General features: G+C 33.4%; 1 protein-coding gene across 1 annotated transcript in view; it reads right to left on the minus strand.

Annotated features, from left to right (window-relative positions):
* LOC145243910 (intraflagellar transport protein 122 homolog) overlaps nt 1-25,601 on the minus strand; it is a 166,372-nt gene that overhangs the window by 61,409 nt on the left and 79,362 nt on the right. The window contains exons 15-20 of the mRNA XM_080107019.1: nt 20,542-20,695; nt 17,365-17,526; nt 14,577-14,743; nt 10,649-10,820; nt 4,098-4,200; nt 557-697 (exon numbers count right to left, since the gene is read on the minus strand). Coding sequence (XP_079963145.1) covers nt 557-697; nt 4,098-4,200; nt 10,649-10,820; nt 14,577-14,743; nt 17,365-17,526; nt 20,542-20,695 — 899 coding nt within the window. The remainder of the gene's footprint in view (nt 1-556; nt 698-4,097; nt 4,201-10,648; nt 10,821-14,576; nt 14,744-17,364; nt 17,527-20,541; nt 20,696-25,601) is intronic.

The following is a 25,601-nucleotide window of genomic DNA, read 5'->3' on the forward strand; positions in this document are numbered from 1 at the left end:
AAACAAGTAAGAAGATAGTCTCTCCCCCGATGCGAACAAACATTTTCTCTCCAATAAAACCTTTGAAATCTCCACAAGTCTCCATTATGTTTCGATGCATAAGTAAATTCGCCTCGAGTTAAAAATGGAAGATCAATCAACCATGAGGAATCACGAATTATGCATGGAAAAGTAACAATCAGAGAAGACCAACAACTGTGCAACGTATGTATAAAAGATTTTGCTTTGTTGACTTCTAAATCGCTCACTTGTGAAAATATGCATGGGCATCATATGCATTTGCTGAAAATGACACGTTTGTTTTGAAAATTTTAGCATGGAGTGAGTAATTAGATAAGATTAAAGAAAGCAGTCTATGATTAGCTGTACTGGACAGGACTGGACAGGGGTTAAAATATTTATCGTCTCTAACAATTGATGCATCAATTTGTTTCACAGACAAAAGTGAAATACCAAGTCTTTCTTTTCTGTGGTAAGACACTTTGTTTTTTGGCGATAAAAACCCAGAGAAAACCGTGCAGAAATGATAAAAATTATGATTCATAATAATACTTACCACGCGCAATGTCAAGACATTGGAAGGAAAGTTTCCAATAATAGAATCCAGCATCACAAAATCGTCTCTTCTTCACCGCATTAAATGTCAGTTGCTCCAAGACCTTCATAGCAGCATCAGGCATCCCCGCTTTGTGGTAGGCTAGCAATAGAAAGACAAATCTATAATAATCTAATCATTAATAATAAAAACAGAAATTTTCATGAACCAAATATATATTCAGCACCCACATTTCTGGATGTATGTGAAAGGAATGAGCTTAACCTGACACCATATCTGATGTTAAATGTGCTATGCTTTTGCGGACAAAACATGAATATGTATTTTCAAATTTATCTCATTTCAGAATGACACTTTCCTTATTAAAAAATTCCAAAATAATTTCTACTTCTTGAATATATATTTTTTTATTATGAAAGATATGTATATCTTTCATAAGAAAAAATATACATACATATATATCTCCATATATAATATTTTGATTACAGAAACTCCCCTCTAGACTAAAGTACCGTAGGTTTGCAACAACAGATGCCACATACAAATTTATTGTCTAGACTATTAGCCACTATCTTATGTAACTTTAGAATAACATTTTAGACAGTTGCTATAATAAAATCCTATATTTCATCCTAGGAGAAACACCATTACAATCGCACCATATTTAGAGAAAGCAGTTCCTATTTTTCCCCTAAATATTAAGTCCTTTTACCACCTCCAGTATTAAATACTGATAGCCTTACACTTACCTATGCACACATTAACAACACATTACTATCTGCCCCCCCCCCCAAAAAAAAACTCTGAACAAAAAATAAAAAATATGTAAAGGTACCATTGTTTATTTTTCGATTTCAGAGTGGCTTAGCAAACCTTATACAATACTATTTTTTTTCTTTTACTTTGTTTTATAACGAGGTGTTTTTTTAATCTTTTTTTATACTTTTTTTTTACATTTACTTTTAATGAGGGTGATTTAAATTGCATATTTTCCTACGATTAGCTAGATTTCAATCATCTTATCTTGTCCACATAGGTTTTCAACTATGAGAAAGAGATATATATATAGAGAGAGGGAGAGAATTCATCTCTCTACTTTTCATTCCGCCTTTACTTATGTATTCACAGATTGTCATGAAACAACAACTACAGATAAATAAATACATAAACTTTTTGTTTATTAATTAACTTATTTTTCTATAATGGAAAAAAAAACAGTTTGCCACACTAATTCCTTCCTAAAAAAAAATGAATTTTGTTTTTTGTTTTTTTGGTGGGGAAGGAGGGTCCATTTACACAAACTGAGCCACAGCAACGCGTGATTGAGTACGGCTAGTGTGTATCTATATCTATATAAATTCATATTTTTGTTTTTTGTTTGTTCACAATTTTATTAATGTATACAAAAGGTTCCTTACTTTACTCTTTCATTTATTTCTATATATAATATGATTCTTGCAAAATATACAATTAATAGATCATGCCATTTGCATATTACATTAAGAAAAATCGATTTTATTAAATAGCGGTATCTTAATGTTTCTAGCAAGAGAATTGTTTTAAGTGTTCTACTTTAAATTGTTATTTAATAAATTTTAAACAATAATTATATTGATAACATATTTAATTTATTTGGAATTATTATTGCAACATCGATTTTTTAAAAAACTTTTTAGAGTTATTTACCCCTAGAAACTTCTGAACATTTCATTTGTTTGTTTTTATTATTCTTCAAATGGCTATACAGAAATCGGTAAATTTTTACGATGTGACCAAGCGTCGTTTAACACCTAAAAAAAAAAAAAAAAAAGAATAAAGATCTACTGCGCCCCTCTAAATTCCACAATTTACATTTTTCTTTCTTTTTTCATGTTAATCTCATCGATTTCAAACTTCACTTTCTAATTAAAAAAAAAAGGTAAATTTTTACGTGACTCAGCGTCGTTTAACCCCTAAAAAAAAAAAAAAATGAAGACCTACTTTTTGGGGGCCTAATATGTTTAAACAGCCTTTATAAATAATATGAACAAAGAAATTTAAAAAAAAAAAAAAAAAAAAAGAAAATTAACATTTTAGAGTGGGGAATCACTTTTCTATATAAATTTAACATAAAATGAGCACCCACATTTTGGCCACAAAGCGTTCAAAGAGACATGTCATCTCTAGCATTTTTTCAAGTTTGACAATCGAAGGAGACGGGGGCAAAACATGACAAATACAATTTTGGGGGGGGAGGGGGGGATTACATTCGAAACATAAAATAACAATAAATTTAATTAATTATATAAACTATATTGTACTTTCACCTAATAATTTTATAAACAAAACGAACTCCAAAATATGTCAAATTCAAGTTTTTTTGGAGGAGGAGGATTACATTAGAAACAAAATGACAAAAAATTTAATTTAATTGTTTTTGGAATTAATTTTTGGTAGAGCTTCATAGGGTTCTGCATACTTGGCTTGGGTATCACATGCTTCTTCTTTTTTGGGTGATTACATTTATATGTTTTCATCTGTTCCTTTATTTTTGGAATTGTTGTGAGGCTATCCACGTTGCCCATGATGAAAATGATTAGTATAGTAGATGTGTTCCTAACAGAACTTCATGTCAACCCAGGCAACGCCAGGTATCCATGCTAGTATGTGTGTATATATATATATATATAAAATGATTGTATCCATGCTAGTATGTGTGTATATATATATATAAAAAATGATTATTTAAATTCCAATGATCAAAACTGCATACAGCATAATCAAGTTGAGACACCGGTTCTCATTAGATCAGTGAAGTTAAGCAACATTGACCTAGTCAGTACCAAATGGGTAACTATTTAAAAATACCAGGTGCAGTAAGAGTTGCAAAAACTTAGCATCATCATCTACACCGACAGGGATATACATGTGACTGGAGACTGCATGTGAATTCCATACTCCCATGAAACTCCCACCTTTGGAGGAAGCTGATGCAACTCGCTTAGGGTTGGTGCCACTGCAGTACTGTACAGTAATAACCAAAACTCAGTCTTTACTGCGTTCATATGCGACATCTATAAAAAGTTAAGTATAACATTTATTTTAATTTTTCATAATTTAAAACGTGTAAAAATATGAATAGAAATTGTCGTATGGGACTGAATATGTTTCTGCTATCATGCTATGACCAACCACCGTGTCATGGAAACATAGTAACATCTAAAAGTTTTAAAGTAAGTTATTTTTTTTTTTATTTAATTATTTGCGGACTATCATCCTCATCTTCTGGTAGTTGTTTCCCAACGTTTCGGCCAACTGTCACCTTGACCTCAAAAAAGAAAAAAAAAAAAAGAAAAGCAAGTATACATCATTGGAAGCAATAGTCACTGCAGATGTTATATAAATTTCCTTCTCCTAAATGTCTGTCTTAATTGAAAACTAAGGGGGTGAAGCTTTCACATAAGGATGATGATGCAATTTCAGCATTTCTAGAGAAAACATTGAAGATTTAACGTAGAAGATATTTCAGGTTAAAAAAGGTTAAATCATTAAATTCACCTACCTTGCTGAGCTGCCTCAAACATGTCCGTCTCCGCTAGATACTGAGCATAAGGTACATATACATCAAGTTTGAATTGCGGGTTCTGCTCCACAAGTGTAAATGCCTAAAAACACAGGAAAAGGTAATTTGTTTTTGTCAAGTCCAAATATCTATCCCAGTCTACATATTTAAATGAATAAATGCCAAAGATTTTTATTCATCACATTTTCATTTATCAAAACTGTATTACCATATAACTGTTATTTAAATCAATCATATGACATAATATTTATAAATATTGCATACATAGTAGAGATAGAAAAATCCAAACAAAGCTCTTTGCATGATTAATTTGCAGGACTATTTTTAGACCACTCACAATAAATTGATATTTGGTGTTATTAATTTGTAATTTTATTGTCCTATTTACTATATATATTTACTATACAGGGTGAACAGAAAGTCCTTGGACCAATTCGAAAGTGGTTTATTAATAGAAAATTACAAAAATATAAATTAAACATGAATGAAAATTATAAGTTAGGAAACCAAGAATAAATTCAAATTATTTATTTTCAATGTGATGTCCCTTCCTTTCGATTAGACGTTTAATTCTCTGTCTGAAGTTACCAACCGAGGTACGCAACGTTTCCTGAGGTATTTTAGCCCATTCACTCAGAAGAGATGTCTTCAAAGCATCAACATTTGGATGAGCAACAGAACAGACCTTTGCCTCCAACAAAGACCACACCGAAAAATCCATGGGATTCAAATCAGGCGATGCAGGAGGCCACATCTCCTTACTCCAGAATCTTGGAAAATGACGTTGGCACCAGTCCTGAGTTTTTCTGGAGGTGTGGGATGGTGCTCCATCTTGTTGGAAGGTGAAAGACTGATCTTTGAAGTGTTTCTTCATCTCTTCAAATCCTGGAACCAAAATATCGTTAATGTAGCGATCTGTGTTGATCTTAACCCCCTGCTCCACGAAAATCAGAGGCGACTTCCAAGATTTGGAGACTGCAGCCCACACCATGAGGCAAGACGGCTTTTTTCGGCGGAAAACTATTCTCACGGAGTCATCAATGTCTGCTGAAGATTTTGCATAAACTCTGTCGTTCTGATTGTTAACAGTCGCTTCAACTGTGAAGAGTTTTTCATCAGAAAAAACGATCTCTCGCTCTGCCGTGCCAGCCTTCAGTTCTACAAGAAGAAGCTTTGCTCTTTCAAGTCTCTTGTGCTTTTGGGCAGGTGTGAGGTACTGCCTCTTTCTCATCTTGTAGGGGGACAACTGGAGATTGTTTTTTACGATGGTTTTCATCGAGGTCAGGCTCACATTCATGTCTTTAGCCATTTGTCTTGCAGATCTCTTCAGGTTCCTCCTTACCCTCTCTTGGACAGCTTTAATCACCTTCTTTGTTCGAGCAGTGCGAGGTCTTCCACTCCTAGAACGGTCTTTAGATGTACCAAGTTCCTTAAATCTGTTCACAACATGATACACGGTGGATTTAGCCACTTTCAAGAGCTTAATAATCTCTGAGTTTGTCCTTCCCGCGCAATGAAGCTGAATTATGGCCTCTCATTTGCTCATTTTTCTGAAAGTTTAAACAAAATTATTTTAATATTTTTGTTGAAAATAATTAGATCAATAGTTAAACTAAATACTTACTTTATTCGAAAAGAGAAAAAGTGATTTTAACAATATTTAATTTTAAAACTAAAAATGGTCCAAGGACTTTCTGTTCACCCTGTGTATATATATATATATATATATATATATATATATATATACATATACAATAAAGTCTGGTGGTATCATCAGATACTGCTGGACACTCTAGGCTAATGGTAATGATGCTTTGGCCTCAAAACCATGCCTTTTGATAATGACTTTGATGTTAGCAATGCTGCTGTACAAGCAAAAGCTATTGTATAAAAATTTATATATATATATATATATATATATATATATATATATAAATCTTTATACAATAGCTTTTGAGTAAGTTATAAAATAAATATGGTGATTAAGCTACACTGAATATTCCGCGTTTCATCCACTCTAGGATTCTTCAGGCTTATGCGAAAATTTTGTGGTTGCCTCGCGTTTTTATATACGCACCTTCTATTGGGTTTTTAGTTAGTCAATCAGCTTCTAGTATCCACCGCACCCTTCCTAATCAGCCAATGAGCAGGCACTTACAGGACAAAGGCCCAGTTGATATCCGGTTGACCCGTTCCTTTGTGTGTGCTATTTAGCGCAGATATCTAGTGTCTTGACCCATTTTAAATCTAGGTTAATTTATTTTTATATGTTACTTATATATATATATACATGTGATAGTTTATGTATATGCATGTTTATTTATTTGTTTATTTTCTATTGTTAGTTTTAAAATTATTTTGTATCTCTATCCTAGAGTAAATTTTATCCTGTGAACACAGTTGTTCGCTATTTCTCTCCTACAGTTTAATAGATGTTGGGGTTCTTTAAAGTATAGGATAGCAAATTTTTCATGAAGGCATAATTTACATGGATCATCTAGGTCTCTATACGTGTTTGCTTGTCTTACTATTTTCCATTAGACTATCAGAGAACGTCCGCTTTCCTTCAGTTCCCAGTATTTGTTTGCTAGAGTTGTTTTCATACAGTGTTTTTTTATTATTGAATGTACTTTTGTGGTCATAATATATATATGCAATGTACTTTTGTGGTCATAATATATATATATATATATATATATATATATATATATATATATATATATATGTGCAATAGTTTTGTTAATGTTAAGAGTAATTAAAGTGATTTAATAAAAAAGGCTGACTTACTAAAGCATTTTTAAAAAATATTTGTTCATTAATTTTCAAAAAGGCAATTTAAATGAAACTACCATCATTAGATAGAAAGAAAGATATACCGACGAGGCATAGGCAAGAGGAGTTGATAGAACGATTAACTGCTTATATGCTTTCTCTATTTCCTCTCCTTAGTGACACCACATTTTCTTTTTCGTTATTTTTTAAATTCAATGATGGTTTTGATCAGGTGACCAAACATTTTGCATTTGTGTTTAAATGTCTCTTTGCGACCTTTTAATAAGGGAAACAAACTTAATTTTCAACAAATTGCGATCCGTTTCTGAATTATAAGTAAATAAAAATAGCACCCACCCCCCACACACACACCATCGCACCGGCAAACCAATTTCTCTTTGTATCCATTATGGTTTTATTTAATAAATAAAATTGCCTAAAAATTACCAAAATATTAATATTAATTACATTTACAAAAGTTTTTTCTTGTGTTTACAACAAATTTTTGTGTTCCTATTTACTTGGCTCCCCAAGAGGGTAGAGTTAAGACACAAGATCGGTTTTTAATGTGGGGAAAATTTGGCTCCCCCAAAAAGAGGTACTCTAGATAGAAACAAAAATAAAAATTATCTCAGTCACAAAGGATTTCTCATCCACTGACCAAGGACAGAAAAGATGAACTATCATCAGAACAGATACTACACTGTCATCTTGTGTGTTACATCCTTGTCTATTTTTCCCTGTGAATAGTGGATGAATCTTTTATTGATTGAAAGTGATATAGTGGATGTCTATACAGCGGATGACATCAGAAAAGGCAAATGACATCAGCCATTAAACTAGAGAGAGTTGGGAAAAGACAGAGCTGGTCAGTCCTGTTGGCATCCCTTCACTGATAGGAGCATCACATGACAACAGGCAATAAAAAGAGAAGCTAATGCCTGGGAAGATGTGTAACAAAGCATAGACGTATGCAAATGCCAAGCTGTGTGCAAAGTGACATCATGCTAAGGAAAAAGAAAAAGACTATAAAAAGAATGTGTGCACAGATTGACGATGACATTCGAGACAATAGAAGTCAAAGAGAAGGAGCACGATCATGTTTTATTTGGGAAAGTACGTCCAAGGATGGAGTACTGCTGCCGCATCTGGGCAGGAGCTGTTAAAAACAGCCTATCCTGCCTTGACAGAGTACAAAATAGACTTCACGGCGTAGTGGGGGATGCCCTTTTCTCTTCCCAACAACCACTTTCCCACAGAAGAGACATTGCAAGCCTGTTTTTATTGTTACTTCCATGGCAAGTGTTCGTCTGAGCTCCAATCTCTGTTCTCTCCCCTTGCCAATCTTTCACGAAAAACACCCGTCTAGCTGAAACCACTGTCAATAATTTTCCCTATTCTTTATCTGTGCCTAAATTAAAACGTAGATTCCACAAACAAAGCTGCTTTCTTAGAAGTGCACTCATGTGGAACTCTCCTCCATTTGCTTGTTTCCCACCAGACTACAATTTGGATGTCTTCAAATCCAACATAAACAAATTCCTGATAAACCGCCCCCTTAAGTAAGATACTTTATCAAGTCTCCATTACTAATGATCACTACGATATTATCCCATTGACTACTGTACACGCAATAACCCTTATCCCCGAGTGGCTTCCAGGCCTTGATAAGTGGTGACTCCCATGTGAAAAAAAAAAGTAAACGTTGTTCTTACAACAGAAAAAAAGCAAGTCAAGTTATTACTCATCTTTTATTCCTTGCTATGTACACAGTTACATGTTGGGTCCCAAGTGTCTACATCAGTGGTTCTCAACCTTTTTTTACCCATGGACCCCCTTTTTTTTTCTTTTTTTTTTTTACACAGTGATCACCACTTATCAAGGCCCGGAAGCCACTCAGGGATAAGGGTTATTGCAAGTACATAAAGTTAGTGAGGAGATTTGCTGAAGTGTTTACTTAAGGGGGCGGTTCATTAGGAATTTGTTAACATTGGACTTGAAGACATCCAAATTGTAGTCCAGAGGGAAGCAGGCAGACGGAACAGAGTTCCACAGGCGTGCAGTTCTAAGAAAGAAGCTTTGTTCATGGATTTATTATTTTTTATTGATGGACCCCTCTCATTTGTCATAAAATAATATTCTATTCTTCACTAATATAAATTTTAAGGTTTTAATAAACAAAATAATAGTATATAATTAAGCTTTATTTTTTAAATGAAAATTAATTTTTTTAATTTTTTTTTTTATTGCTTTCAAGACAATTTTATGGAAATTTTTGGAAATCTAGAAAATACATTCAAATTCGTTCGAATGTCTACTTCAGCTTTTTTTCACATCGAACCAAAATTACATTAGAAATTAAATTTTTAATGATAAAAACCATTAAGAGTTACCCTTCTTCGTTGACCATCAAAATATCATTATGGACTCCCAATGTGTTATATTTTGCCTGTGGACACCAAGAAATATTCAATGGACCCCTAGGGTCCATGTGGATCCTGGTTGAGAACCTTTGGTTTACATGTTAGTACATGTGTGTAATGGTACATATGGGTTTCCATTACTTTTGAACATTGTGATGAATTCAAAATAGCACAAAAGTGTTGTCTTTCTTTGCATCCTAACAGTAACCTCCATTTTGGATGGTAATATGAGAAGTGGTAACATTATAAAAATATTTGTGCCCAGTGCAACACCAGATGGCCTTGCTGGTATGTGCCGATACTATCAGATTGAAAAGAAAAAAAAAGAAATCTACAAGTTTATTCAATATAACAAGAAACACAAATATAATTCCCAAGAATGGAGATATTTGAATAACAGGTGTGACCTGTCATCTTGCCAGGATTGTCTGTAGCTGGGGTCGCCAAGATCAGTGGATAGTGTGATGAACGAGGCTGTCAAAAGATATTTTCTTGAGTCTAAGGACACAGATATCTCTCTGATTTGAGAAAGATATAATAAAGGAGGAAGGTACAACATTAATTTACTTGCAGGACGCTTGGGAATTCCACAGAATGAGAAATATATTTAAATCAACAAACAACTATGAGCTTATTAACATTCCTATGAAAATGGTGTCCATTGTATTTTAAATATAAAATTGGCTGAAATAAGATAAATTAATAAGTACTAATAAATACTCAGAAAGTAATATTGTGCTACATAGTTCACTACAAATAATAAAATCACATTCTCAGAGAAAATTTTTAATTCTGCTTACCCAAAAAGTTCACATAGATCTGAGATAACACCCAGACTTGAGGGGGTCATTGTTGCCAATTAAAATTGTCCAGAATTTAAGAACAAAAAGTTAATCCAAAAACATTTTAGATGGAAAGCACAACTAGACATTTTTCTTCCGCAACTGAATATTGTAATATTTATTCAAATAATCATTTTTATACAAAAAAAAAACAATCATCAAACTGTTATTCATTCTACTTGCTTAAAACTGACCTCTGCTCCTCAGTGATACATCTCTGATGACCAACGTCAGACAATTACATTCATGATCTACGTAAAGGCAGTGATAATAGAATGAGACTCTTCAACATCTGTGGCCTTCATCAGGATGGAAACCTTTTTACAAGTACAATGTGATCACACAGAACCTATGAATAGCCAATCTCAGAGACATAACCACTGGAAATGGAGATAAGGGGTACAAGCTAAGTTTATTAATAAGCATTTTCAATTTAACAAAAAATCAAACTAATTTTATAGAAAGAGAAAATAACTTTGAACGGATAACTTACATCTTCCCATTTCCTTGCCATAACCCAAAGTTTAATGAGAGCTTTAACATCTCCCATTTTGGTATAAACTTCGGCTGCCTGGTTGTATTGTTGCTGTTCGATCAGAGCCTGAGCGCACAGCGAAAGCACTTCTTGATCATCCTTGTCAACTTTATGCACTAAGTTTATCAATCTGTAAAAAAGAAAGGAAAAATAATAACTGATTGACAAGTTTAACTAACAATTCGACAATATTTCATAGAGGGAATATATGTGTTAGATGCATTAATACATGGTCAAGTGGATATGGGTGTTGGTTATTAATTTTTTTTTTATCTTTACTATTATATAAATGTTATTTTGTGTGTGTGTTTGTGTGTGTTTGTGTGTGTGCATGTGTGTGTGCGCAAGTTCCTTCCTCATAGGTTCCAAAACGGCTGAACCTATCTTGCAAATTTCACACAAAGGTAATTTATATGTCTGGCAGTGTTCTTAGATATGTTTGGTACAGAAATTCATTTCATAAGTATCAAAAATTGAAAAAATCCAATCTTAAAAATATTTTTTTACTTCTTATAGATAAAAAAAAAAAGAATTTTTACAAGGGAATATTTTACATTACACCGGTCAAAGGAAATAATAAAATCTCAACAAATCATTTCTTCTTCTTAAAAAAAAAAAAAAAAAAAAAAAAAAAAAAAAAAACAGATTTATTGTCATTTGGAGATATAGTTCAGTGGTTGCCCATCGACTACATACCAACACCCATATCCACTTGACCATATGTTCAAGCCCAGGTATACAGCAGAATTTTATTTTAATTTTTTCTTATTAATGAGTTCAATTTACAATAAAAGTGGCACCATTTAAAATCACTGCAAATCATTTCTTCATTTGCATATTTTAAAACTAAGCATTAATCAGATGTGATTTTTCCAGAGCATGCATCTTCAAGCCCAAATATCAGCTGACATGATATTGTAAACAAAGACAGACGGAATTTGATGAATGAAATTATAATTATTTTTTTTTTTCTTTTTGCGAATTTGTCCACCATACAAATTATTCCTCGTAATATATAATAATCACTAGAGGATTGATTCTATAATAATGCATAAGCAATCTGCATAAATTAAAATATGTTCAAGCGTATTGCCAGGTGGGCAGATAGTTTATACTAAACAAGACACACTGCCACTGTTACAATGTTATATATTAAGTGGCTTTGAATAGAATTGAGAAAGGAAGCAAGCATTAAGGGGGTCAAACTGAAGATGTGGGCAGAAGAACAAGAAAATTACTCCCACCTGACAGTATCCTATATCCTTACTTTTGGAACTAAGAAAATTTTCACGTTTTTGTATTAAATTCTTGTAATTTCTAATTTACAGAGTTTATATTCCATGGGAAGTGCTCGTCTGAGCTCCAATCTCTGGTCCCCCACCCTCCTCGCCAATCTTTCACGAAAAATACTTGTCTAGCTGAAACCACTGTCAATAATTTTCCCTATTCTTTATCTGTGCCTAAATCAAAATGAAGATTCCATGAACAAAGCTTCTTTCTTAGAAGTGCACACCTGTGGAACTTTCTTCCGTTTGCCATTTTCCCACTTGACTACAACTTGAATGTCTTCAAGTCCAACATAAACAAATTCTTGATAAACTGCCCCCTTAAGTAATCCACTTTATAAAATTTCCATGATTACTACAATATTATCCCATTGAATACTGTATACGCAATAACCCTTATCCCTGAGTGGCCTCTGGGCCTTGATATGTGGTGACTTCCATGTAAAAAAAAAAAAAAAAATATATATATATATATATATATATATTCCTCAAAAGAAAAAAAAACTATATATATTGGAACAAATACATTGAGGACATTGACAAGAATGTGGGCTCCCGCTACCATGCCAGAAAAATACTCACACCTGACAGTATCCTATATCACTACAAAGTCACCATTCGCCCATGCATGAAGTATTGCTACCACATTTGGGCTGCTGTAATAATCACTAGTCCCTCCCTCTTGGACAACGTTAAAAAAGAGTCGCCAACCTAATAGGTCCCGCACTGTCAATCAAACTTCAACTCCTGTCCCATCACTGCAATATTGCATCCCTGCACCTGTTTTACAAGTACTTTAATGCAATGTGCTCTGACGAACTCATAGTACTTGTGCCTGCTCAACATACCTCCAACTAAACCAACAAGCAGCAAAATCCAACCCCTTCACTGTTGAGATCCCTGAATGCCAGAAGGCCTTCTACTCTCATAGTTTCTTTCCTCATACTGCTAGACTTTGGAATTCTCTCCTGGTTTCCTACTTCCCTGATTGTACTGACAAGCAGAAGTTGAAGTGTAATGTGAACAGACATCTCGCTGCTCAACTTCCTACATAGTATCCCTGTAGATCTGGTCCCATAGGATGTGGCAAGGGTGTGGCATAAAGGTTTACTTCACAAGATCTCCAGCTATGATATAGCTGGAAATCATTTCTCTCTGATAGGTTCATAAGAGTAGTGGTTGATAGGTAGAAATCAGAAGCTCACAGTATTAATGCTGGAGTCCCTCAGGGTCCATCCTGGGCCCAACTCTCTATCTGATTTACATTAATGATCTTCCAAATCACATCCTTACATCATTCATCGACATTTACACTGATGACACTACCATCTATGGTAGCACATCAAAGACCGTAAACGACCAAGTTCTCTCTGATTCTCTCTCCTCTGATCTTGAGCAAGTGGTACAATGGGGAAAGAGGTGGCTTGTTACTTTTAATGCATCTAAAACCAAGCTTTTATCTTTACATATCATTGCTCTGATCCTCATCTGGCATCAATTGAAATGAATGGCTCTCGTCTTGAGGAAGCTTCATGTTTTGAGAAACTTCTGGGCTTAACCTTTACTCCTGATCTGAAATGGGACACGTACATCAAATCTGTTGCCAAGGTCGCTGGAAAAATGGTGGGGTCCTTCTATCAATCCAGTAGATATCTCACTGCTGATGCAATTCTCTAACTATATAAGAGCCAGGTACGTCCAAGGATGGAGTACTGTTGCCACATATGGGCAGGAGCTGCTAGAAAGGACTTATTCTGCTGTGAAAGAGTTCAAAATAGACTTCGTAGCCTAGTAGGGGTGCCCTTTTCTCTTCCCTGCAACCTCTTTCTCACAGAAGAGATGTTATGAGTCTGTCTCTGCTTTATCATTATTTTCATAGCAAGTGCTCATCTGAGCTCCAATCTATTGGTCCCCATTAGCCAAACTTTCATGAGAAATACTCATCTAGCTGAAAACACTATCAATAATTTCCCCCACTCTTTATCTGTACTTAAACCTAAACGTAGATTCCATGAACAAACTTTCTTTCTTAGAACTGCACGCCTGTGGAACTGTCTTCCATTTGTTTGCTTTCCAGCTGACTACAATATGGTTGTCTTTAAGTCCAATATAAACAAGTTCTTGATGAGCCATTCCAGTTAAGTTAACAAATTTACCAAATTTCCATTAGTAATGATTAATATATTGTCCAATTGACTACTGTACACTCTTTAACCCTGGTTAAAGTACTTGGAAAAATCAATTGTAAAAGTAATATTCACTTGAAGGTTGAAGGTCCAATTGCGAATTACTTAGGACCTCTATCCAGTCATGGCTGACGGAACAAGAGCGTGCTACCCTCGTGAAGTAAAAAAAGGGTTCTGTTTGAAATTCCGTTCAAATTCCCAACTTCGACAAGATATATCTGAAGAAAGTCGGAAGTTACATCAACCGAAACGTTGTGAAAATCATATTCAAGATGAGAATAGTAGTCTGATGAATCCAAATAATACAACTAACCAATCCTCATCTCAAAAATTCAGAAACGTCAATAAAATATTGATAACAAAATTAACCTCAAGTTCAAATATTTGACATTAATACACACAAAAATTACTTACAATTCTGACCAGCCATGTTGCCTCATGATTTCAGCAGCTTTGATGTATTCACCAGCTGATAAATACATTTCAGCCGCAATTCGGGGTTCGTTACTACTCTTTGCCCAATCTGCTTGCTTGCTAATTAGTTGTCGTTTTTCAAATGGAGCTCCGGTCCCAATAAAATCCTGAAAAGCAAAACATGACAACAGCATGTGAGAAAGACCATCATGCTGAAATAGAGTGCTTAAGTTCCGTGCAAACTATATTTTAACAAGCATCAAACTCTATCTAGTCAATATGAGAGAAATCTTTCTCTTTTCTCCTCATTTTTCTAAACTAGAATGTATGTAGTTTGTATCAAGAAGATTCATTTCAATCTTAAATAAATTAAAAATTGTTTCCCAAAGATCATGTCCAGATAATCTGTAACTCAAATCGTGCAGCAAAATAAGAATGATCTGTGTCTGGATTTGTTACATTTTGTTAATTTTACAAGCTTAACATCTTTATATTCAGTGATCACTGATTGAGTCACTTGTTTTAGGGTTGGATCTCATCTATAAAATACAGTATACAACTGTCTGAATCGATACAAATATTGATTTTTTGCAAATCACTATTTAATTTGCATAACTATCCCCTCCATTAAAAAAAAAAAAAGACTTATTTAAAGTCTAGGGGCCGGTGGGGGGTGGGAGTGGGGGGTCTTACTCATAAAATACACTTAAATATATTTTCATTTATGCAGATTTCATATTCATTATCACAGAGTTAATTTTTATATTATACCTAATACATAGCTTTGATTACATTTACATGTTAAATTAAGTTAATTTGTAAAGTTCTGATATCCATCTGTCGTTAGCTCAGAGCATTAAAAAATGCATATCTACTGTTTCACATCATATTTAAGATATGATATATTTGTTACACATTAGCACTCCTGGGCGTTGTCGAGTCACCTAAGCAAGGAGATTATTGTTATAGAGATGTAGATATTTTACTCAAAGGGCATGCAAAAGTAATGTGAATTCTCGCAATTTGTATACAAATTACATGATCCTAAGTTGCATAAAAGGAAACTGTTTGAAGAATAGGCGATTTCATTTGAAGAAGGTGAGCTGTGTATATGTACCACATTGAGATGTGATGGATTATTTACTTGAGTCAACAGGGAAGGCCAAAGGAGATGAAGAAGAAAACTACAGCTGTTCACTGCTGAAGAAAATTATAGTTTACAGGATGGAATGATAAAATTGTCACCCCCCCCCCAAAAAAAAAAGACAACATGATTTCATTTCCGTTTGATGAAAATCGGGTTTCTTTTTTTGTTGCAGACCATCTTCTAGTTGGCCAGTTGTGTACAAATCTAAAGAGCGACGTGAGCCTTCTATCATGTCTGAAAGTGACACAATGTTCAACAAGCAAGATCAAAGATGCGCCACTGTACTACTAATGCTCTCTATTGATCTAAGTTATGACAAGAGGACCATTGCCAGCACCCTCAAAATGCATCACTGGATTGACACAAATAAGAGGGATGTGCCAGGGTGATACAAATAAAGTTTCAACCACGGTTATGGTCTTTGGTATGGTTTCAAGTGAGGGCCACATCATGCCACTCACATCTTTGAAGTCAGCTTGAAAGTACCTGGATGTGCTAAAAAGAATGGTGATCCCCTAGTGAAATCAGGTGGCCACTGGCAGACCCTGGATGTAGCAGCAAGACTTGGCGCCGGCCCACAAGTCCAAAGAGACCAAGGCTTGACTTCAGAAGGAATGCTACGACGTTGTACCCTTCTCTCATTGCCCCTCCTCCTCCCCTGAACTGAACCCGCTGGTCTACTTCATTTGGTCATACATCGAGAACATCAATAACCTCCCATAACACCAAATCCAGCCTGATCACCACCATCCACCGAGTATTTGCCGAGCTCCTGCCAGCACTTGTAAAAAAGGCATGATCCCAGTTCTGGATCCATACCGAGGCGGTGATTGAGGCTGAAGGCGACTACATTGAATAGATGTCAACTCTACTACATAATCAAGTTTTATAACTGACTAAACAAAGGTTGCTACTTTACTCAGGATCGGTATTTTTGCAGACTTTAAAAAAAAAAAAACTATATTAAATATTAATGTTTAATGCAAAAATATCACAAATGCATTGATAAAGCTAAATAAACATCTTTTCAATAATTTCACAAATGTATTTCCTTTAAATAAATTTATAATGGCAATACTAATGATTACGCAGAAGAAAAATATTTGAAAGATAGAAATATAAATAAACATTATAAAAATAATAAACGCACATTTAACATAACAAATTACTAAGGTGGATTATTTTGCCTTGGCATTGCTTGCAAAGTCAGACTAAACTAATCAAAAAAATTTGTAAGCTATTATTTGTGCTTTTTTGTTATCTTGAAAACAATAAATACTCACTTCTGGCAGAAGGGATGGTTGATTTTTTTTTTTTTATAACAATATATATATATATATATATATATATATTTTTTTTTTTTTTAGAAATGATACTCTAATATGTATTCTTTTTACAGGTTTTTTTTTTTGATATTTCACCCAATAACGTGAGGACTTGGATCCTGCTAAAGATCACATGATATTTAAGATATCATATAAAATAATAAATATATGATATGTAAGATATCATATATTTGCATGTCTAAGATATATTTACTATTTAATATGATATTTAAGATATCATATATTAAGTACTTCATATGAGATTTAAGATCTGTGGGTAGAAGAACAATAATACAAGAAACAGAAAGGTTCTTACCTTGGCACAGTCAAACATCCGCAGATCAGAAAACATGGTCATGGCTTTTTGTTCTTGCCCAGCTTTCTTGTAGAGTTTGGCCGCTTCCTGTAACTTACCCTGCTGGGCATATATATCAGCTAAAAATACAATGTTGTCATTTTCACCACGTTTCCGTCGGTCCTGTTGTATTAAACACAAAATAAAAAAAACAATTAATGATTTGTAGTATTTCGGAATTTTTGAGATAAGGATTGAAAGTTGGATTGTTCGGATTACTGTTCTCATCTTGGTTCTTCTTTTCACAACGCTTCAACCAATATAATTTGTGATCTTCACATACATTTCTTCAAACTTGGGAAGCATATCAGATATTTAGATACAACGTATACCAATTAATTTTGGTTTGGTTGTTTTGTTTTACGGCATATCAACCCTTTTCTTGTTATTTAATGCTGAATCTAGTTATTTTGAAATAGTATTCATGTTGCATCCAGTTATTTTGTAGAAGGTTTTTATTCTTCAAGCTTTTTGTATCTTCATTTGCTAGTTTATAGTTGTTTTATAGCAGATTTTAACGGGAGGGGGGAGGTCCCTGCCCTGCAGAACATGAGTTTTGAAATGGGAGAGGAAAAGGATCACAGTATTAATGTCTGGTACATTTTAAATTAGGAAACCAGTCAGGAAGTGAGGGAGATAGAAAGAGAAAAGGGGAAATGGGAAGGGGGAAAAGGTAGGTTGTTGTTTTTGGTTTTGGTGTGGCAGAACATAATCAAGTTTTGCAAAAGGGAGTAGAAAAACAAAAAACATCAATGTTCGGTGCATTTCGTCTCAGGAAACCAATATCTTCAGACAGCCTGATCTAGTAGCAGCAGCCAATTAATTTTATTGGTTAGAAAAATAGCAAAGTGATACAAGCCATGTGAAAAGAGAGAAGACATTTTAAAAAGAAAGTCTGAAAATCTATCAGGGAAAAGTTTTCACTCTGATTTCAATCAGACTGTTAAAAATAAATTTCTCAGAATCAAATGATCAACTTGTTACCTCAGTCAAAAATAATCCCTTCTCTCACAGACCTGCTAGTCTCAGTCTTTTCTATATTACTGTTATAACATATTCTTCAAAATTGTCTGCTTCCTTTTTCGAACTCATTTGAATTGTGGTTTCCATCAATTCACTGTTTTGATACCTTGTTATAATACACATTTTCCAGTAGTTTCTTTACAAGAACTAAACGTTTGTGAAATTTTCTTCCTGCTCACCGTTTTCTTTTTACATTATTCTTTTTCAACATTAAGACCAGTAGGCATCTTTCGTCTTTGTTAGTTTCTTATACAAAGTGGCTTCATGCTTTGTCTAGAGCGATTTTCATAAAAATAAAATACTTACCAAACAATACTGTAATAATTAAAGTAAATTTTTTAAAATTCTGTTTTAAAAATGTAATAATACTTTGGTTAAGGACAAAAAGCAGATTAGTACAACCGAAACTAAATAACAATAAAATTAACGTGATTCCGGACAACGCTAACTAAGCACAACTAGTTTTACATAATACATAAATTACAACTCTCCGTCTTGTGCAATTTAAGAAAGTTAGTCTAATACAAAAGGGAGGTAATTTCGAATGAACAAAATAGTCACTGACTAAGGGGAGATAATTTGCCATTTCAATGACAACTCAACATAACATCGATTGAATAAGAACATATCTAACCTTATGCCCTTGTATATTATTTTAGTATTCAGGGAAACTATATCGTTAAAATACTACATTTATTTTAAGAAGCATTTTAGAAATATACGGTGTACATTTCTTCTTAAATGCAGAATCTGGAAGGGATTATTTCAGCTGATCTTTGAAAGTTTCCTTAATTTTATTTTTTCCGCGTTACATAAAATGTTGCAGGAAAAGATGTATATAGGGTCACTTTTAACAGTAACAACTTATTAACAGGAAAAAAAAACGTTAATGTGAATGCGCATTAATCTTGCCTGAACTTAAATTCTGTCAAAGTTGATCTCTCTTCGAAAATCTGTAATCTAATAAGAAAATAAAAAGAAATTGGCAGCACACTCACATTAAAATGAGTTTTTAAATTTAACATGATCCTTTTGCTGTCTCTTATTCCGAAATCGTTCTTCTTAATGCAGCTAATTCATTTATATGGAAACTAATGCATTTATATTTATAAACCACGCGTTCCCCCCCCCCCATCATATAAACTTGTGCTCAGATTGACATTTACATCTCTAGTGCCTCTTACATGGCTAAATTAAACTAGTAACTAGACCTCGATACACGGCCAGACATAGCTAGCTCTCGATACACGGCCGGACATAGCTAGCCCTCGGTACACAGCCAGACACAGCTAGCCCTCGATACAGGGCCAGACACAGCTAGCCCTCGATACAGGGCCAGACACAGCTAGCCCTCGATACAGGGCCAGACACAGCTAGCCCTCGATACAGGGCCAGACACAGCTAGCCCTCGATACAGGGCCAGACACAGCTAGCCCTTGATACAGGGCCAGACACAGCTAGCCCTCAATACAGGGCCAGACACAGCTAGCCCTCAATACAGATCCAGACACAGCTAGCCTTCGATACAGGGCCAGACACAGCTAGCCCTCAGTACATGGCCAGACAGAGCTAGCTCTCAGTAAGCCCTCGATACATGGCCAGACACAGCTAGCTCTCGATACACAGCTGGACACAGTTAGCCCTCGATATATGGTTAGATACAACTAGCACTTCACATTCTTGCTGACTTTCAAACATATAAAAGTTTGATGAATCATAATTATCTTCTCCATAAAATGAAGACTCAAAAAGTCCAACAGTAAACATAATTCATCATAACATGAAAACGATAATTTTCACAAAGTTCGACAATAATCATAACTTAGATCTCTCCATAATACAACACTGATAATTTGCAACATTTTTATATCAGATAATAATTTACTTACATCCAAACGATTTCGGATATTGTTTTTTGTAAAATATATTTTGGAGTGTAATTGCAGAGTAAAAGGAAAGCATATTGCCCTGTACAGGGATTGAACTTACAGCCTTCAGATTATGATTCTGTTTTGTTTAATAAATCCTTTCTCTAAGTAGGTACAATGAAACCTTGAAATTTTATTTCATTTTATCATATCAAAACAAAAGAATGCAAAGATTAATTGAACATACCTCTATGCTGTTAATCTGTTTCAAATACTGGTCATTACTGGTGCAAATGAATGCCTTTTTTGCTGTCTTTAAATCCAACGCTTCCAACGCCTGCAGCCCCAGAGTATTCCAATCAGAATCTGTCACACCCAGACACGCAATCATCAATGCTTCTCTTTAAGATGAAAATATGTGAATAAATAAGAGGTTAATGCAGTTTGCTTGAAGTGTTAGAAATAAATATATTCCATCAGCATAATTTGCAACAGAAAATAAAATTATAAAATATAAATAAATAAAATGACATAATTTGTCGCTTATGTTAATTTTTATGAATAATTAAGAGGACCTTTTTATTGGTTAAAAATTAAAAGCTGTCTTAAGCAGACGTTTTTATTTGTCAATCTAAAAAATTCTTTCAGCAAGAAAAGCCAACAAAACTTTTTCAAAAGAAAAGGCAGTACTTTAAAAAGGCGTTGCTATTGCCAATGTTTTTGAAAATGAAGCACTTAAAAAAAAAAAGAAACTATCTTTCAAAAGAAATGATAAGGGAAAACCAAAACTAAGTGTTGATTTAATTGTACTTTCTTTGGGTATATATATATATATATCTATATATAAATTCGTATTCCTGTTTGTTTGTTTGTTCATAATTTGATTAATGTATACAAAAAGTCCATTACTTTAATACTTCATTAATTTTATATATAGTATGATTCTGTCAAAATTTATGAATATGAGGTCATCTTATTTGCATATTATATTAAGGAAAATCGATTTTACTAAATAGCTGTATGTTAGTTTAAGTTTCTAGTGAGAGAATTGTTTTAAGTGTTCTATTTAAAATTGTTATTTCATCAACTTTAAATAACAATTACATTGATAATATATTTAATTTAATCATTTTGGAATTATTATTTCCGACATCGATTTTTTTAGAAACGGGTAGAGTTATTTCCCCTGATTAGTCTTTTTAAACTGAAAAGATCTCATTTGTTTGTCTTTGAAACGACTATACAGAATCTTTGAGCATTCCGGTAATTGAACCCCCTCCCCTCCTCAAAAAAAGAAACAAGTCGAAAATTTCCTTTATTTATAAAAAAAAAAAAAAAAGGAAAAAGCCGTGAAAAAAATGCCTTTACAAAAAACAAAAACAAGCCAATAAAAAGAATTCCATTTTGTTTTTAAACTTTTCAAACGCTAATGTATATAAAAACGTTATTATTTCTACAGTGGACAAATTAGCTTTTCCCTTTATTCGCATTTCAGATTGGAGTCTGTCTACACGACTATTTTTTCATTTTTATCCGATCGCTCCAGCACTCGCTTCTATTTTTATTGAAAAAAAAAACTTGTTTTGATTCATTTATTTTTTAGGGGGGGGAGGGGGGGGGGCAGCACACGAGCAACAAAAAGTGCTCAATATCCAGAGAATAGCTTCTCTTTGTATCCCTTCTGCCGAAATATATGGTTGCAAGGGTATCACATACTTCTTTTTTTTTTTGGAGATTACATTTACATGTTTTTATCCGTTCTTTTATTTTTGAAATTGTTGTGGGGGTATCGACATTGCCCATGATGAAAATAATTAATATTCTTAGTATAGCAGGACAACGGCGGGTACCCATGCTAGCATATATATATATATATATATATATATATATATATATATATATATATATATAGTAACGATCCTGGCTTGAGGTAGTTGCCTGCCTAGCCGTACTGATGAGCTGTGATACAGCGAAACAGTATTGTATGTGGATGAGATATATATATATAACTACTTCATTTACTCACATAAATTTAATATACGAAAGTATAGATTTATGCGTAAACTTTAAGTATTTACTTCAAAAGTGCTCAATACGTAGGTAGAGCTAGTTAGTAATTTATAAAATATATATGGCGATTAAGCTACACTGAATATTCTGCGTTTCATCCACTATAGGATTCGTCAGGCTTATGCGCGAATTTTGTGGTTGCTTCTTGTTTTTATATATGTTGAGGATTTCTAGTTAGCCAATCAGCTTTCTAGTATCCACCGCGCCCCCTCCTATCAGCCAATGGGCATGCATTTTATCAAACAAAGGATCTGTTTTAGAACTACGTTAGTGGTTTAAGGTAGATCTTTTTTTTTTTTTATATATATATAAATATACCTATGTGTACACACATACATGCACATATATATACATATATATATATATATACATATATGTGTGATCGTTTATGTATATTCATGTTTATTTAATTTATTTATTTGTTTGTTTTCTATTGTTATTGTTAGTTTTAAAGCTATTTTGTATCGCTATCCTAGAGTAAGTTTTATTTTGTGAACACAGTTGTTTGCTATTTCTCGTCTACAGTTTAATAGATTTTGAGGTTCTTTAAAGTACAGGATAGCAAATTTTTCATGGAGGCATAATTTACATGGGTCGTCTAAATGTCTGCACGTGGTAGCTTGTCTCATTATTTTCCATTCGACTACCGGCGAATGTCCGCTTTCTTTGAGTTCCCAGTATTTATTCGCTAGTGTTGTTTTTATACAGTGTTTTTTATTTTTGTGGTCCTAGTATCGGGTTTTAAAATCTAAGGAAGTCATGCCTATGTAATATTTCTTGTTATTCGGGTTTTCTTTCGCAAATATTGTTGCTTGATAAACTACACTTTTTGTTAGACATTTATTTTGGACTGGGCAAAGTGTGCGATGTCTACAATTGCATTTATCTTGTTCGTTATTAGTATTTTTATTTATGGTATGGTTGTTCTCGTCCGGGGTTGGTTTGTTATTATTATTATTATCATTATTATTATTATTTCTGCGAGTGTTGGTTTTATTTCTGTCATGGTGTCTACTTTTTTTATTGTTTATTTTGTTGTTGTTTACATTGTTTTCATTTAGCATTTTGTTATTATGTGCTTTAATTATCATCTCTAAATTTTCGCAACAACTGTAAGATAACTTCAAGGTATTTTTATTGAAGATTTTGTGTAAGGAGTTGGTTGCGGGAAAGTGTTTTTGGATAAGATCTAGAAATTTCTTGCCAAGTTTTATTTTTAACATTTGATTGTATGGGGCCGTATACCAAATTATAATTCTTTTTCTTCTATTTTTAATTTTATTATAGTTGTTGGTGTTTTGTTGCTTATATTTGATATCGATATTTTTGTATCCACTATTTTTTAGGGCTGTTTCGTAGATATTGGTTGACCTGTTAAATGCATTTTCATCGCTTGAGTTATTACTGAGTCTACTTACGATCGAGTTAGGAATGTGTTTTATAATTGATGGTGGGTGGTTGGACTTAGGGTTTACGTAAATTGGAGTAGCGTTATCTTTTAAGTATGGTTCATATATGTTTTTATCTAAGTTTAACGTGACGTCCAGGAAGTTTCTTATTTTTATGTTAGCTGATACGTCCGCTTTTAGGCCTAATTTTTTCATTTCTTTGTGTATGATTTTCTTAAAGTTTTCTCCCTTGACTTTAAAACAGATCCTTTGTTCGATAAAATGCTTGCCCATTGGCTGATAGGAGGGGGCGCGGTGGATACTAGAAAGCTGATTGGCTAACTAGAAATTCTCAACATATATAAAAACAAGAAGCAACCACAAAATTCGCGCATAAGCCTGACGAATCCAATAGTGGATGAAACGCAGAATATTCAGTGTAGCTTAATCGCCATATATATTTTATAAATTACTAACATTACTATATATATATATATATATATATAATTGCTTTAAGTATGTGCAATGAATTGACTTGTTTAAGAGTTCCTTTTTCTCACAAAAGTGTTAAAAAAAGTAAGTGCTAAAGTTTAAGCTATTCTTATTTAAAATAGCTTTCCTAACAGAAACATTTTTCTAGTGTGTATGTACAGGTAATTTCTTGAAGGCAATACAATGCAGAGGTGTAACAGATAGATACAAACTGAAGTGAATTAACACATAACGGTGAAATAAGCCATGCAGATTCATATTTATTAATACAGTATATATTGTTAATCTCGAATTTTCCCAGTATATATGTTTGAACTAAAGTCGAACACATATCTGATGAAGGGAAATTTTCCCGAAATATCATACAATACAGAAATTCCATTTGATGCAAATAAGAACACAATATAAAATATAAGAAGAAATAGATATATATATGCATGGATAAAAGTGAATTTCTATAACTTTCCACCGTTATATGTCTTAATTTGCTTCAGTTTGTATCTATTCATTATACCTGTGCATGGTATTGTCTTCTAAAAATTTCCATCATATGTAAATAAATAAAAGAAAAAATGTTATAACCATCTTCAGTAATCTCATTTATAAAACTGTCTGTCTTCATTTTTTTCAAACTGTATCTCTTCTGAAATGAAAAGTCATAGAATGGCACTAGGCAGCTCAAATGATTGCATTTTTTGTCGACCATTCTTTTATGGATTTTTAGCCAATTAAAATAGTTTTTAAGGAGTCGTAAAGGGGTAAAAATTGAAAGAAATCAGAACTTGCCAAGCTCAAGTCGTCTAAAATTCTCTTACGTGCATGTACAAATCGTTACACATTTTGTATATTCATGTTAGTTTATTTTAATGATTTCATATCCAAGTGACGATGGTTAAGTGGTAACGTCACCAGCTTTTGATGTTACCGTTCTATCGGTTTTAGTTCTAGCTGATGGCACCCACGTTATAATTCTTCTTTTTACTTTTGAAATCCCAACTATATATTAGGTACAATATCATATGGAATAATCGATAGAGAATTGAGTCTGTTATATTAATAATATATATGAAATCTGGAGAAATGAAAGTATATTTAAGCATATTTTACAACCAGGCAATGCCAGGTACACCCTCCTGCTAGTGCTAAGATAATAGTAAAGCATGTGTTTCTGTATAATATTTCATCAATATGCCATAGTAATAATGATGTAGCACGTTTAAATATTTACCTCTGCTAAGTTTTTTGGGGCATTTTTTTTTTTTCTATTATTGCTTTGATTCATCCCAAACAAGGCATATTGGGAGTGGTTTGTGGAGTTCAAGGTGAACTGCTGGGCAAATAGTTCAACCTTATTAGT

This window comes from Euprymna scolopes, chromosome 22, assembly GCF_053919585.1.
Source record: "Euprymna scolopes isolate OS-2025 chromosome 22, ASM5391958v1, whole genome shotgun sequence".
NCBI lineage: Eukaryota > Metazoa > Mollusca > Cephalopoda > Sepiida > Sepiolidae > Euprymna > Euprymna scolopes.